The sequence below is a fragment of the Danio rerio genome, chromosome 12 (genome assembly GCF_049306965.1).
Source record: "Danio rerio strain Tuebingen ecotype United States chromosome 12, GRCz12tu, whole genome shotgun sequence".
Classification (NCBI taxonomy): Eukaryota; Metazoa; Chordata; class Actinopteri; order Cypriniformes; family Danionidae; genus Danio; species Danio rerio.
In genome coordinates, this window is record NC_133187.1 from 11,675,184 (window position 1) to 11,690,182 (window position 14,999).

A 14,999-nucleotide genomic window follows, 5' to 3' on the forward strand; every position below is an offset into this window, starting at 1 on the left:
TCATTTATTTTCTTTCGGATTTGTCCCTTTATTTATCAGGGGTCGCCATAGCGGAATGAACTGCCAACTTATCCAGCATATGTTTTATGCAGGACATATGTTTTATACCCTTCCAGCCACAACCTAGTAATGGGAAACACCCATACACTCTCACATTTTCACACATACACTACGGACAATTTAGCTTATTCAGTTCACCTATAGCGCAAGACTTTGGGGGAAATTGGTGCACCTTGAGGAAATCCACGCAAACATGGAGAAAACATGCAAACTCCACACAGAAACACCGCTAACCACTAAACCACCGTGTTGCCCGTTTGATTAATGAACGGAATAAATATTTTGATCATTACAATTATTATCATTATTATTATTATTATTATACAACTTAAATTTAAACTAGTTGATTATAGAAGAAACTATGGTGGTTGTTGCAGGAGCAATATCAAAAGCGTCAAGAATCCAAGCCAGTTGTGTCTGTTCACCTTCCTGTCAGTGGTTTGAACAGTGTTTAACAATGTTTATCTGTTGTTGTGATGTGTGATGGCTGGCTAATTATCATCAGCACAAGTGCGTAACACGTGTTTCTTCAGAGAGAGCTCAGATCATCTGTGTGTCTTTGACAGAAGCGCAGTTCCCAGAGGATCTCCTTCAGGACAGCTCTGTCTTTGATCTCTGTTGTGCTGTTCCCAATCTCACAGCGCTTCTCTGTGATGGCATGTTGATCAGGCTCACAGACGCATCCTACATAAATAGCAATCTGTACTTTAGTCAACATTTGAAGTATCTATAAAATTGTATTCAGAAATGAACATGTACCTGACATTGGAGGAAAAAAGGGTGTATTAAAGCGTACTCATTTTACTTCTTTTTCAAGATTTAATACAAGTCTTTTGTGTCTCCAGAAGGTGTCAGTAAAGTTTCAGCTCAAACTCAAAATACCCATCAGAGTATTTATTATACCTTTTTAAATCTGGGAAGTTTGAGCTGTTATGACAATGTAGCTGTTTTTGTTGCCTATGCCTTTAATGCAAATGAGCTGGTTCTCCCCGCCCATCGTTTCAACATGCGTATCAGAGCTGTAGTCTTCACGTAGATAAACAGCACAGTAACAGACAGGAATTAAGCAGACCTCCTTTACTACAATAAGAACTTTCCCAACTTTTATTTGATATATTTGTTGTGGAGTTAATTTAAGCCTTTCTGCAACAATGAGTCACACACAATGTCTTTAGCGCACACACTTGTGCACACACACTTACACACGTTTAGCTTTGCATTGTTTTTGCGAGGCAAATGTGACAGGATGCACGTTAATATCCACTGCTGTATGGACATCTGTTATGTTAATGTACAAAGTAAACCTGGTTTAAGTCCACAAACCAGGATTGAAGCGACTTCTTTTATAATTGTACTGATACTATGCGGCTGTGGTTGAAATACCTAGCGATTTTACTGTATTTATTACAAACATGCTTGGTTTTAAAAACGTTTTCAACTTTTTAAACTCATAAAAACGTTTTAAACTCATTCTTGATCACATTTGATGATGATTGATGATCACAAAGCGCTGAAAGCGCAGTTGCTTTGTGCACGTCCTGTCTTGTTGTTAAGATTATACATGTTACTACGGAAACATGTTAATACGCGTCTGTCAATCAATTCGATTAGCTTGGAAATTGCACTTCTCGCGTGGGCCTCAATATGGGAGGGATTTGGATCCTGTTTTAAAATCAGGAAATTAGGGAAAAAAGAGACTTATTGGGTTTATATCACCCAAATATGACCGTGGACACACTATACCTGCACACCAGGCCCTGCTGAGACTTTCAAAGAGCCATGTGCAGTTTGACAAAAGTCTTGAAAAATGTTGGTTAAGAATTGTTTGATTCTAAAATATTTAAAACCGTACACTCAAAGTCCTTTAAGGCAAGTCATTTCACTCAGCGGCCATCTTAGAAACACCTCGCACAGTATGCTTGGAGATTCTGTTTGAATAGGGAAACAACAAATTCTCCAAACCTGTTTGCTAAGCTTATGATTACATTTCATGTAAATTCTGGTTGTAGTACTGTAGTTTAAGTACTGTAACACCATACTTTGTTTTCGTCTGGACAAACAGCCGATCCATGTAGAGGAAGCCTGTGTTCTTGTGGACAGGGCCTTAGACTGTCCTGTATTTTTTTAGTGAAATGCTAATAGTCAAATTTGATTAAGTGATTTATGCTAAGCTAAGCTAAAAGTGCTTCTGCCAGTCCTAGAGATCGGCTGAATGCAATCAAAAATTGTAAAACTCAACATCTTAACCTTAGAAACTTAAAGGAGTGTTCATTTTGGCTGCATTTACATTGCAGATCTTGATGGTCAATTCTGATCTTGTGACTGTATCTGATTTTTTTGCTGACCTGCTTACATCATCTTTTAAAAGTGACTCGCATCTGATTGCCTGCTTTTACACTGCACACAGCAAAGACGCAGGAAAAAGTAGCGGGCGGGCTGATGATTAAAGAGCACTCTTTTCTCCATTTCTGTTTTTAATCTGTTGACTGGCTTTAATTTATTGACAATAGTTTATGACAGAAAAGCTCTCATTTGACCATCTTCTTTTAATCTTAGACATTTCAAAGCAGTAGGCACCTAAATGTTACGAGTGTGATTTATGTATGTGATGTATGCAACAGTTTTATATCAGTTTATGGTTACGCGGCGGATGTTGCGCTCTCATGCTCTCTCTCTCTCTCTCTCGTTAACATGCTTAAATATGTGTGCTATGTAATAATATAAAAGCGTATTTAGTCCTTGTGTATGAGATTTATGGTTTGGGGCTCTGCTGAAGTCTCTGAAGGCTCTGCTTATCTGATCTGTGCCACATGGGAGAAAAAAATCGTAATTGAGTCGCTTGAACAGTGCAGTGTAAATGCGGCCTTTAAATCTGACAGTAACTTGTGCAGTACTCGCATGCTGTTTGTGCTTCTCTTTTTCTCAGTGCACAAACAGACTTCTGTGCATGTGCTTGTGCTTCAGTGGATAGGCTCATGTCAAGTAACATCAAAATAGCTCTTTTTAAAAACAAAGTCAGTTATGTCTAAGTGATTATTGAGCAAAACATTTTATAAAAGTTTTTTATTAAAAATTCTGTTATTAATTACTCACCCTCATGTTGATCCAATCACCAGAGACCTTTGTTCAACTTCAGAACACAAATAAAGATATTTTTGAATGAAATCTGAGAGCTCTCTCGTCCTCCATAGACAGCAAAAGTCCAGAAATGTACTAGAAAACAATGTCAAACAGACCATAAAAACGTAAAGGAGATTTTAGCTGAAACCATTGCCCTCTGGTGCCCATATCATGGAGGTCGGTGGATCACTTTGAGAGTAGAAAGACACATTCACAACTAGTTATTATTATTACACATGCAGCTCCTGACGATGTGCTGTGGTCTTATGTGATTTCATGCATTTGAATACACAGTTATGTGACAAGATGTTTGTAGTGCATACTCTAGTGCATACATTTACATTTTGGGGTGAACTATCCCTTTAAACTGCTGTTGTTTTATATATTTTCTTTTTTTTTTAAAACATTAATCAACAACAAAATACAAAATCCAGCTTGGTATTATCTGAGAAAAGTTAAACTCTGTTTTTATCTGTATAGTTGTTACGTTCTATTAATTTTTGTAATTTTAAGCACCTATCGGTTGTAAAATGCTCATTTGTTTGTGATTTATCGACACATTTGAACTTACACAAGTAGTTAGCCTAGTAGTTACTTCTCAATTCTAACACAGAGTAGCTAAATTTATTAGAACACAGTCCACTGGTAAAAATCCGTGCCATGCTTGAGGTTTTAACACAGCAAATGAAGAAATGAATTAGTAATTTTCATTAAGGCTGTGTCAATATTTATCAATATTTATATCTGTAGTATCAAAAATTCTATCTTGTATAAAATTGATATTTTGTTTAAGGTTTCATATTGAAGTTAGGAATTCCAGTAATGTGGACACATAAAGAATATTGTCACCTCATTGACACCCATTACCCTGTTTCTTTAACAGCTATTGAGACCCAGAGTACGAGTTCAGAAGAGATCGTCCCGAGCCCACCCTCTCCACCCCCTCCTCCTCGCATCTACAAGCCCTGCTTTGTGTGTCAGGACAAATCTTCAGGGTACCACTATGGCGTCAGTGCCTGTGAGGGCTGCAAGGTAAGACACTAGATTTAACTTCAAACAGCACCAAAGTAGCCCAAAAGTGAACTAGAAGTATCAATACTACCTTTGCTAAGTACTCTGCTTAAAAACATTTAGAGATGTTGAATGCCAATGCTGCTACTGCTTTTTAATGCATTGTATAAAGATACATGATTATTTGTTAAAAAAAAATCACCTTCAATCTTAATTGTAATTGACTACAAGTCCTGAATGTTTATTAAATCAAAGCGGTACAGTCAAATCTACATTTGATCTTAAGAGAGAGAAGTCAACACTTATAGTTATAAAAAAGAGCTTCAGTATTATGTCAGCCAGTGTTATTGTTTTTGTTATGCACAATCAGATTGTCACAGGATAACTGGGACAACAGTTTATAATTGGATATAAACACTGCATTAGCAAAAAGCTCCAGGTACGTTTCAATGCATGTTGCAGATTGCAGATCCTCTAGAGGGCACTCTCTACACTTTTGAAAATTACAGATGTTTTTTTTTGGGGTACATTATCTTGTACGTTTCAGATACACATCTTTTTCGTACCTGTTCACGAGAAAACAGGACATGTCATACAGATCAGCAGAGTTACAAGCAGAGATGCTACTAGCTTAACTACATTTCCCAGTAGCGTGGCGGTAGCGTCGCTACTTTGTAAATTCAATAGCTTTTATAAGTAGCGGATCAATAATTAACAGCACTGACATTCATGGAGCTGTGAGGCCGGTGTCTAGCCTATGAAAGTAAAACCATACGGTGGCCAGAATGATGATTTTTTTCTTCTTCCTGTTTTACGGTGGTCGACAACAATATTTTTACTCAAATTAATTTGCTGTGGTATTTTTAAATTTATGTTTAATTTATTTGGCAACCCCAGATTAATAAAGGGACTATGCCGACAAGAAAATGAATGAATTAATATAAATATAGTTGATACTACATTATGTAGTGTAATTCATTAATAAAGTGTTGTAAATATATATACAATACAATGCTTATTCCTAAATATTTCCCTTTACGATAAATTACTATAGTATTTTAAATGGGTGACACTTGGTTTTATTATAGTTTATGCTTTTGCTGTTATATACTACATTTTGTTTCTGTTTAGTATAGCGTATTTATTTGCAGTAAAAATTGCAGTAACTAAAAAATTATGCCTCATATGTTTCATTGGCATTTTTATTAAGCACTTAGTTAAGATTGAGTTGGATTCAAGTTGCTTTTATTTAAAAATCTAAATTGCAAAAAATGGCTTAGATGTAGCTAGGCTACTTTTGCCAAGTAGTTTTTGGCTTAACTTGCTACATTTTCCAGAGGGTAAAGTTTAGTGTAGTTAAGCTACATTTTATGTAGAGTAGCTAATAGCTTAGCTCACTACATTTTTGAAGTAATTTGCCCAACACTGCAGATCACCCAGCAAACCATTGACCTGAACCCTTTGCTAATCCCCACCAATAGTGTTTTTAAAAGTGAACATCAGAGGCAACGTAGTTTTACTAGTTTTTAGTTATCCTTTGTGGAACCACACTTCATCGGAAGTTCCCAAGGACAACACCATACAAAGAGAGCTATCGAGCAAACTGACCACACCAAAAATTGTCTGTATTGAGTTAAATTGGTGAGGCAAATGTATTCAATTACAAGGTATTTTTGGTGTTGTGCAAAGAACTGCACAACAATATATTTTATTTGTCAATAGTATCATTAGTGTAAAAATACACTATAAAAAATTTTTTTATATTTTTTTTTTTTAGAAACTGCACTCAAACGTATGTTGAAGTGCATTTTTGCATATTTCACATGAGCCTGTGAGCCTGTGAGCCTGGCTTTTACTGTTAGTACAGAAATTATTAAAATCAACTTTTGAAAGCATTAAAATACTTTAATTAACTATAATATAACTTTAACTTTTTATAGTTAAAGTAATAACTATAACTTTAATGCTTCCAATTAACTATAAATTTTTACTTTTTTATATTATGAAGCTACAGGTTTAAAAACACCTGGACCGTGTGGTGAAATGAAATAGAATCATCCTATTCAACCAGTTTGCTGTCCTGACCCTTCTTTACTTTAGATACTGTTATAAAGGGATTGCTCTTTTAAATGCCCTCTTTTTCTCACAGTGTGAGACAGATTGCTAACCTTTCTCATGTGTAGAGCACACAGGAATCAATAGGTCTGGATGAGACGTATGAATGTTAAAACCATTAAGGGATTACCTTCAGCAAGCTGGCTGAATTAACCTGCCTGCATGTGTCCTCGTTTTTTTTTTTCTTCTTTTATTTATTTATTTATTTATTTTTTTTTTGCTAAGTTTCGTCTTTAGTGGTCTACACATGTAATGTAAATCATTTTTGTGCTAATAATTGGTCCACATGGTGGCAATACTGGAGTGGGATGATATTTCAAAAACAAAAACAAACTACTGAAGACAGCAAAATCAATATGCAACTGTGCCTCAGCACTTATATAAGAAGTTTTCTACATAAGAGGTAAATAACTTTGTGCACACAATCAAATGTAATATACTTCATAAAGATACACACAAAGCATACACTCTAAGCCATAACTGAAACGATAGCTCATAATACTCTAATTTTAACTGAAGAAAATGCCACATTTTATGAGCTATGTGCATTGATCAGTGCTTATGTGTGAACAGGTGTCTAAATAATGGTACATTTTTAAAGTAGTTGTGTCTCTTCAGAAGAATTGCATTACTTTACAAGTCTCTTTATGGACCTTTTAATGTAAGTTTTGTTGGTCGTTTTATTTTAAGGTACAATTCACTGTATTAATAAGCCATTAGCTATGACTTTTGCCTTCTAATTTACAGTTTGTTATGGTAGGAGTAGGATTTAGATATTGAATATGATTAGAGATGTAGAATAAGATCATGCAGTCTATGTACATTATACAGTTGAAGTCAGAATTATTAGCCTCATTTAGATTTTTTTTTCTTTCTTAAATATTTCCCAAATGAGGTTTAACAGAGCAATTAAATTTTTACAGTATGTCTGATACTGTTTTTTCTTCTGAAGAAAGTCTTATTTTTTTTATTTCGGCTAGAATAAAACCAGTTTAAAGTTTTTAAAAGCCATTTTAAGGTCAAAATCATTAGCCCCTTCAAGCTAATTTTTCCCCGATAGTCTACAGAACAAACCATCGTTATACAATAACTTGCCTATTTACCCTAACCTGCCTAGTTAACCTAATTAACCTAGTTAAGCCTTTAAATGTCACTTGCCTTAATAATAGGCAGTTAATAAGCCACTTGTTAATAATGAGAAGTGGAACATAAACAATGGTGTTATCGTTTTGTTTTATTTGCTTATACATGTCAAACCAACATTATTTTTTTATTTATTTTTTATTTTTTTTGGTGGGACACCAAACCACAGGGTAATATTATCTTCTTTGTTTACTTAATTTTTAGGGAACCGAGCCACTCCAAGACATTAAAACACTGTTATACTGAGCTGCTCATGTGAAAGAGCACAATGCTACACGTCATATAGCATTTTTATGTGATTGCAATACAGTTTTTTCCACTTGATTAACCGAAAGTGATTTTCATTCACATTTTGTAGAGTAAAGTTGGCTCTGTAATCAGCAGTAAATCTCCAGCACCTGCTTTCAGATGGAGCAGTATTTAAAGGGCCATGAAACCCCCCTCTTTTGGTTCAAGTCTACCTCAGACTTTTTTAAAAAAATGCTTCATGTGTGGCTTAACATTGTCTTAACGGATGCTCAACACACACAAATCTCTTAAAACATTTTTTAAAAGTACTTTTTCTTGAACCTTTGATACACACAGCCATATAGTACACAAAAAAAATCATGGACGCGATCCTGAAATCCAAGATAATCATTCTATGGTTTAAAAGGTGTTTGCATCACTTCTTTGTGACCTACAGCCCAGATGTTTTTACACCAAAAAGCACATGAAAATACCACATGTGATAACGTGTGTTTACTTTAAACACATAATGTCAGCTGAGATTTTGAAATATCTGAATCATTTTTTAAAATAAAGCATAGTCATATGTTTATTTGTCATGTTAAATCCTTAAAAGAAGTTGAATCAAAGTAAATAGATGATGGAAATCATTAGCTGAAAAGGAGTAATGGCTAATGCTAACACCAGGAAGCAGACAAGAGGCGAATCTTCAACATGGCTTGCACTAAACAACACGCTTATGTTTAATCAAATGTATAATTGACCCTAATAAAAAAAATATATATTTTTAAGAGAGGATAGGGTAGGGAATGCTGCATCAGGTAGGTCTGTCAACTGTGAATGCTGACCAGGGACGTTAATGTTGTTACATGATTGGCTGAGGTGCCTTGTGGAATCCATGTTAGCTGCATTTTTAATAGTGAGTAAAACACAGATTTCCATTTCCATATAGTTTAGAAAATCTCTTGTTAAATCTGCTCTTGATTTCCTGTGTCTCTTCATTGTGGCATACTTGCAGTTTTTTTCTGCACTAGAGTGCCCTCTGGCCTTCGGAGGAATTTAATCAACCAATGCTAAACCACTAAGTCCAATGAATTCTAAAATATGACTAAAACTAAATGGCATTTTAGTCAAAATGAAATGTAAATCTGCTGTCAAAATGAACACTGCCTGTGTATAACACTGTTTTATCAACCAGCGGCATGTCTCGAAGCCAGTCTCACAGTCTTCATGGTGTTGTTTGTGTTCAGGGTTTCTTCAGGCGAAGCATTCAGAAGAATATGGTGTACACGTGCCACCGAGAGAAGAACTGCATCATCAACAAAGTCACCCGCAACCGCTGTCAATACTGCCGGCTGCAGAAGTGCCTGGAAGTGGGGATGTCCAAAGAATGTGAGTGATGCATCAAAATTACTCCCTTCACAGCTGTAGCACCATTGCCAAAATATGAAATGGATATGAAATAGTAAGAGTTATGAGTAAACATACTTATACAGAGAATCAGGGGCTCCCTCTGGCTATACGAGCACACGTCTCCACACTGCTAGGCGCTGTCAGACTTGAGAAGTTAATTGGGAGAGGTGAGAAAATACAAACACAGGCACACACACATACACGCTCAAACACACACCCACAGGTCGACAGGAAAAGTGAATTTGTGTGTGTTTAGAAATCTTCCTGACACATTCTCACTAGCAAGTGGATATGAATCTGCACTGCAGAGAGGCACACAAATGGTGTGTTTTATGGAGGTAGAGGAAAGAACCAGTAAGATTCACTTTGGTGACAGATCTTAGCTGTGTGTGTGTGTGTTTTACATTAATTTTTACATTATTATTTTGTGTGTGTATATATATATATATATATATATATATATATATATATATATATATATATATATATACATATAATGTATGTATAATGCCTGGTTCAAGTTCTGGCTGGACCAGTTGGCATTTTGTGTGAAGAGTTTGCATGTTCTTCCCGTGTTCATGTGGGTTTCCTCTGGGTGATCCAGTTTCCGCCACAGTCCAAAGACATCCTCTATAGGTGAATTGGATGAACTAAATTGGCCTTAGTGTATGAGTGTGTGTGTGAATTTGAGAGTGTTTGTGTGTATTCTGGGTTGCAGCTGGAAAGGCATCCTCTAAGTAAAACATAAGCTAGATAATTTGGTGGTTCATTCCGCTGTGGTCACCCCTGATAAATAAAGGACAAGGCCGAAAAAACAGTTACAAAAAAAACAACAACTTGCATTACAAACAACTAAATTACAAAATAAACGACAAAAAATCTTATAAAAAATTTTTACCAAAAGCACACAAATTTACAAAAGATAATCTAAAAATAAGAATTAATTGAAACTAATAATTCTGAGTTACTTAATAATACATAAATAAAAGAAGGGAATGTTTAAGACTGTATAGTTAATTAATTAGTTCAAAATTATTAGTTTATTTAAGACTTTTATGTTGAATAATTTTTTTATTTGTGAATTAGAAAACAAAAACAGTCAGTATTGTGTATAATCTGTAACTCCCTCAAAACTATTTTGTTTCTGCTGTAAACTAAAACCCATTGTAGGTTTTATTAACATAGAGTTGTATAATTAATCTATTAATCTCTAATCAACGGTGACCGAGCGAGTTTAACGTGCTGCAGTTTAAGAAAACCTGTGCATTTACAAAGACGCCAGCAATTTGAGAAAAGGTCTTCATTCGCTTGACAGTGCACATGCTGCAAATCCTCACATCACAAGCACAATTTTTCACAATGCAAACAAATGAATTAAAATTTAAGGCTAATATAAAAGACAAGGGAATCGGGATATTAAAATAAACAAACAGAACACTCACCTTTCAAAGATTACCTACAACTTCACTGAGCAACACTCACAGCAGATCGGAATCCATCATGTTTTTGGGTCTCCTTGAAACATGTCTGTTGTGTACCATTCTTTTTGCAAGTGCTGTGAGAAAATGCAGCGCGTTTTCATAAATGGTTTGTGTTGTGAGAAAATGCAGCACGTTTCATTAATTTGTTTGTGTTGTGGGAAAATGCAGTGTATTTTTTTAAAAATGTGTTTGCATTGTGAGGATTTGCAGCATGTGTACTGTCAAACGGATGAAGATCTTCTCTTAGCTGGTGTTTTTTGTAATTGCGTGTGCTTTCTTGAATTGCAGCACGTTTAGCTATTGGCCACTGTACTAATCTCTAAATGTACTATTTACCATTAAAATGGCTCTTAAAGCAGTTTTATATAAACTTTTGCATGATGTAATTTAGTTTTTTTTTTTCTCCAATTCGTTATTGATATATAAACATATATAAATATTGGTCACACTTTACAGTAAGGTTCCATTAGTTCATGCATTTACTAACATAAACTAAGTATGAACAATAATTAATTGTTGTTATTTTAATATTAATCCTAGTTAAAATTTAAATTCATACTAGTTTACATTAGTTAATGTAGTATATGAGTTAATATGAACTATAAAATTCATACTGGTTTACATTAGTAATGCACTATGAGTTAACAAACTATAAATTTATACTGGTTTACATTAGTTACTGCACTAATGCCGAGTTCAGACTGCATGATTTTCAAACTAGTCGTGTCACAGATGTTTTCTGACATGCAGAGTCACTGCATGACTATCTGGGCTAGCGTTTCGTCGCTGCTTTGTTTACACTGCAAGATGGTTCGGCGACATGGACATTCACATTGCATGACTTTACTATAGGGAGAATCGCCGACAACTTCGTCCAAACTACGTCTCACAGCCAAAAACATGTAGTATATCTTTTGTTATTTACTACATAATGAGAAAAAAGCCTTTAATGGGGTAGAACATGTACATGTTTGCTCATCTGGGTTTAAAGGGAATTAGCCATTTCTCCTCAACGTTGATAATAAACTAATTTCTTTCTGTATGAAACCTCAAACAGACACGGTTGCTCCTGAGTCCTGTCAAACCTCCACTAGTTTTTCCTCCATTTCGTGGGTCCAAATAAACCGAAAAAAAACGCTTTTAACTTCTTCCCCAGCCTCCCGCTAACCTGCAGCAGTTATACACACACGCACACACAAGTGAAAGCTGCTCATTGGCTGTAGACGATCGCTGATGTTATTTTCAGTCAAAACTCAATTCACACGGCATGATTTGAATCGCCGACAGCTCCAGATTTTTAGCATGCCAAATATCTCACAGGCATCGGCGACTCATCGGCGATTCTCTCAGATCGCGTCTTTGATCGTTCATACTGTGTGATTGTCACTCACGTGCACAAGCAGCGATTTGCCTGTGATTTCAGGCATTTGTCGGCGATTTCTCAAAACCTGTCGGCGAGCCAAAATCGGGGTTAAAATCACGCAGTCTGAACTAGGCATTAGTTAACATGAACTATAAAATTCATACTGGTTTACATTAGTAATGCACTATGAGTTAACAAACTATAAATTTATACTGGTTTACATTAGTTAATGCACTATGAGTTAATATGAACTACAAAATTCATAGTGGTTTACATTAGTTAATGCACTACGAGTATATATGCATTAACTAATACTATTTTATTATACTACAACCTTATTAAAGTGTTACATAAATACTATTGCACTAAATAGATTTTAAAATGATCAGTGTTTGAATTTGAAAGTTCCCCAAAATAAACTGAATGCACTTCATTGATTTGCGGTCGGTCTGTGTTTGTTCTTGACAGGACTTTGTAATTGCGTCAGTAATCATGTGTGTGTCAAGTTTGACGATACTGCCGGGTCTGACAGATTCATGCGCACAGGCCTCACAGGGTTTCACAGCAATACACACTCCTCCAGCAGGCATCATGGCAAGCTTGTTGTCGCCGGCGCAAATGACCCATCAAATCAGTCTCAGTGACACCACACACTCGTTTCATTAATGTGAGTTCATATGAATTCACACCTCTTGACTCGTAGTACATTTACAAAATGATGCACAGCGGCACTTTCACACTTGGCTTCCTGCATACATTTGAACGCACAAAACATCTGTAATAAAACACACACACACATTGATTTCCAACACATCACGCTGGGTTCACTCTGCTCCAAATGCATTAGACTCACAACTCATCTGCCGCTGCTGAGGAGGAGGTGAAGAGATCGTGGAAAAAAAGAGGAGTGGAGAGAGTGGGAGCGCAGGGAGGAAACATTGACATTTTTATCTTTTCATTGAATTTCATCTTTGTGATGGACGATCTGCCAGTGCTTTAATTTTCTCCTCTCAAATTATCCCTGTCAAGAGCATCACACACACACACACACAAACAAACACACACACTTAAACAGACATATGTGGGCAATAACCAAAAGGTTCACACTGTAGCAAAATTTCTATTATAAACATTTTAATTTGTATTGACATTTGTTAATGGATTTTTTTAAGACTAAACATTTGGCTTAAAATAGAACAAAGGTGTTTTAATTGCTTTCCCATTGCGCTGTGAATCATACTGTTACTCACATACAGTGTTTTGCATAAAAATATTAGTCACATATCCAATACCTTTATCAGACATCAATAAATAAAGCTATTTGCATCTGTTTAAAATTTGCAGTCATTTGAATACAACTTTCTAGTTGATAGTTCACCCAAAAATCTTTTAAATTCTGATGTTATTCAGTTACCCATGACTTGTTCCAAACCAGTTTGACTTTTTCGTTCTGTTGAACACAAAAGAAGATATTTTGAAGAATGTTACTAATGGTAACCATTGTCTTCCATAGTGGGAAAAACAAATACTGTGGATGTCAGGGGTTACAGGTTTCCAACATTCTTCAAAATATCTTCTTTTTTTGTTTAACAGGACAACAAAACTCAAACTGGTTTGTAACAGATAAAGGGTGAGTAAATGAACTTTCCCTTTAAGTATATGAAACACAACTGTGTATTTGGCATCTGTTTTCTTGTGTGTAAATATAATTTTTGTTTTCATCGTTACCAAATCCAGAGAGTAAAAAATCACGCAAAAAAGCTACTAAATAAGGCTATGTCTATACATGAAAATGATTGTGTTTGTTTCGTTTACGAATGCTAAAATTTGCATTCATAAACATATAGGTGTGAATGCAGCAATCGTACTCGAGTGCGCACCGAAAGCAGACCAAAAATAGCGCACCGAGACCTGCTTGAAGAGGTGGTCTCGTTACGCTTTCAAATTAATCCTGGAGCAGTTCGTTTGTGGTGAGAATATGATCCAAACTAAAACAGACCCAACCGCAAAATGTACTTCGCCTTTTGGACTAATCCAGCTGTCGTAGGCCGATTCACTGTGCATTATGGGATATGGAGGAAAAATATTTGTTGACAGAGCTTTACCAACAGAGAGAATGAGTGAGAGAAAAACATTACCTGATGGATCATAGGTAATATTTCCGTAAGATGTCCATGTCGCAGTTTAGCTAAATCAATCCACGCCTCCTCCTGAAGTGACGTGTGATGCATTAAAACATTGTTTTCCAGCTGTGGCTGCGCTTCATTCTCGAAATGTATAGTTTGTCTAAAGCAGGAATACATTTTAAAAAGGGAAATTTGGTTTCTGCCTGTTTGTTTACTTGCAGGAGTTCATTGGCATTTTGCGCATGTGAATTCTGACCAATCGATAAGCAGTTTAGGAAATATGTTCAAAAACATCTGGCCAATGAGAGATGTGGATTTTGTCAAATGACTGTATTTTAGTTCTTTTCAACTAGTTCAGACCAAAGCCAGCAGTGTGGTGTGAAAACGACCCAACAATGTATCATTTATTGCCCTTGGTCCGGACCAAATGAACCGAATTATAATTATGAAAGCACCCTTAAAGTGCGTCGGACACCGACACGGCACGCACATGACAGTTGGAAATATCGCATACCAGAAGCGCACATTCGCATGTTCATTTTTTATGAAACTATTCAGATGGAGCTCTGTGGCGAGACAGAAATATGAACAGTGTCGTGAGTTGAGGCTGGGCGCCACGGACATCCACCGACTTGTGTGTACCCTGATAGAAACCTTTAGAAATCTGAAATGCATGGCGCTGTGTGCCGCGACGCAGTGCGTCACTGAGTGGCGCTTCTGGTGTGCGACCCCCTTAAGAGTCAGTTGAGTCACGCCATGGCAAATTTGCCGTTTACATGGCAGACTTTGTATGTGAAAAAACTGAACGCTTTACTAGCGAGAAAAACAGTTAAACATACCATCTGCAGTGCGAGGATAAAGAACGAGCCTCCTCCATTCGGCCTCTTTACTTTCTCTATATTTTACTTTACTCTTTGCTTTACTTTCAGGGATAATGGA

At 36.0% G+C, this 14,999-nt stretch overlaps 1 protein-coding gene across 5 annotated transcripts in view; it reads left to right on the forward strand.

Annotated features, from left to right (window-relative positions):
- The window catches only part of raraa (retinoic acid receptor, alpha a), a 324,831-nt gene that overhangs the window by 288,415 nt on the left and 21,417 nt on the right, over nucleotides 1-14,999 (forward strand). For all 5 annotated transcript variants that reach the window (XM_073917403.1, XM_073917404.1, XM_005156052.6 and 2 more), the window contains 2 exon segments: nucleotides 4,064-4,212; nucleotides 8,928-9,069. In XM_073917403.1, coding sequence (XP_073773504.1) covers nucleotides 4,064-4,212; nucleotides 8,928-9,069 — 291 coding nt within the window.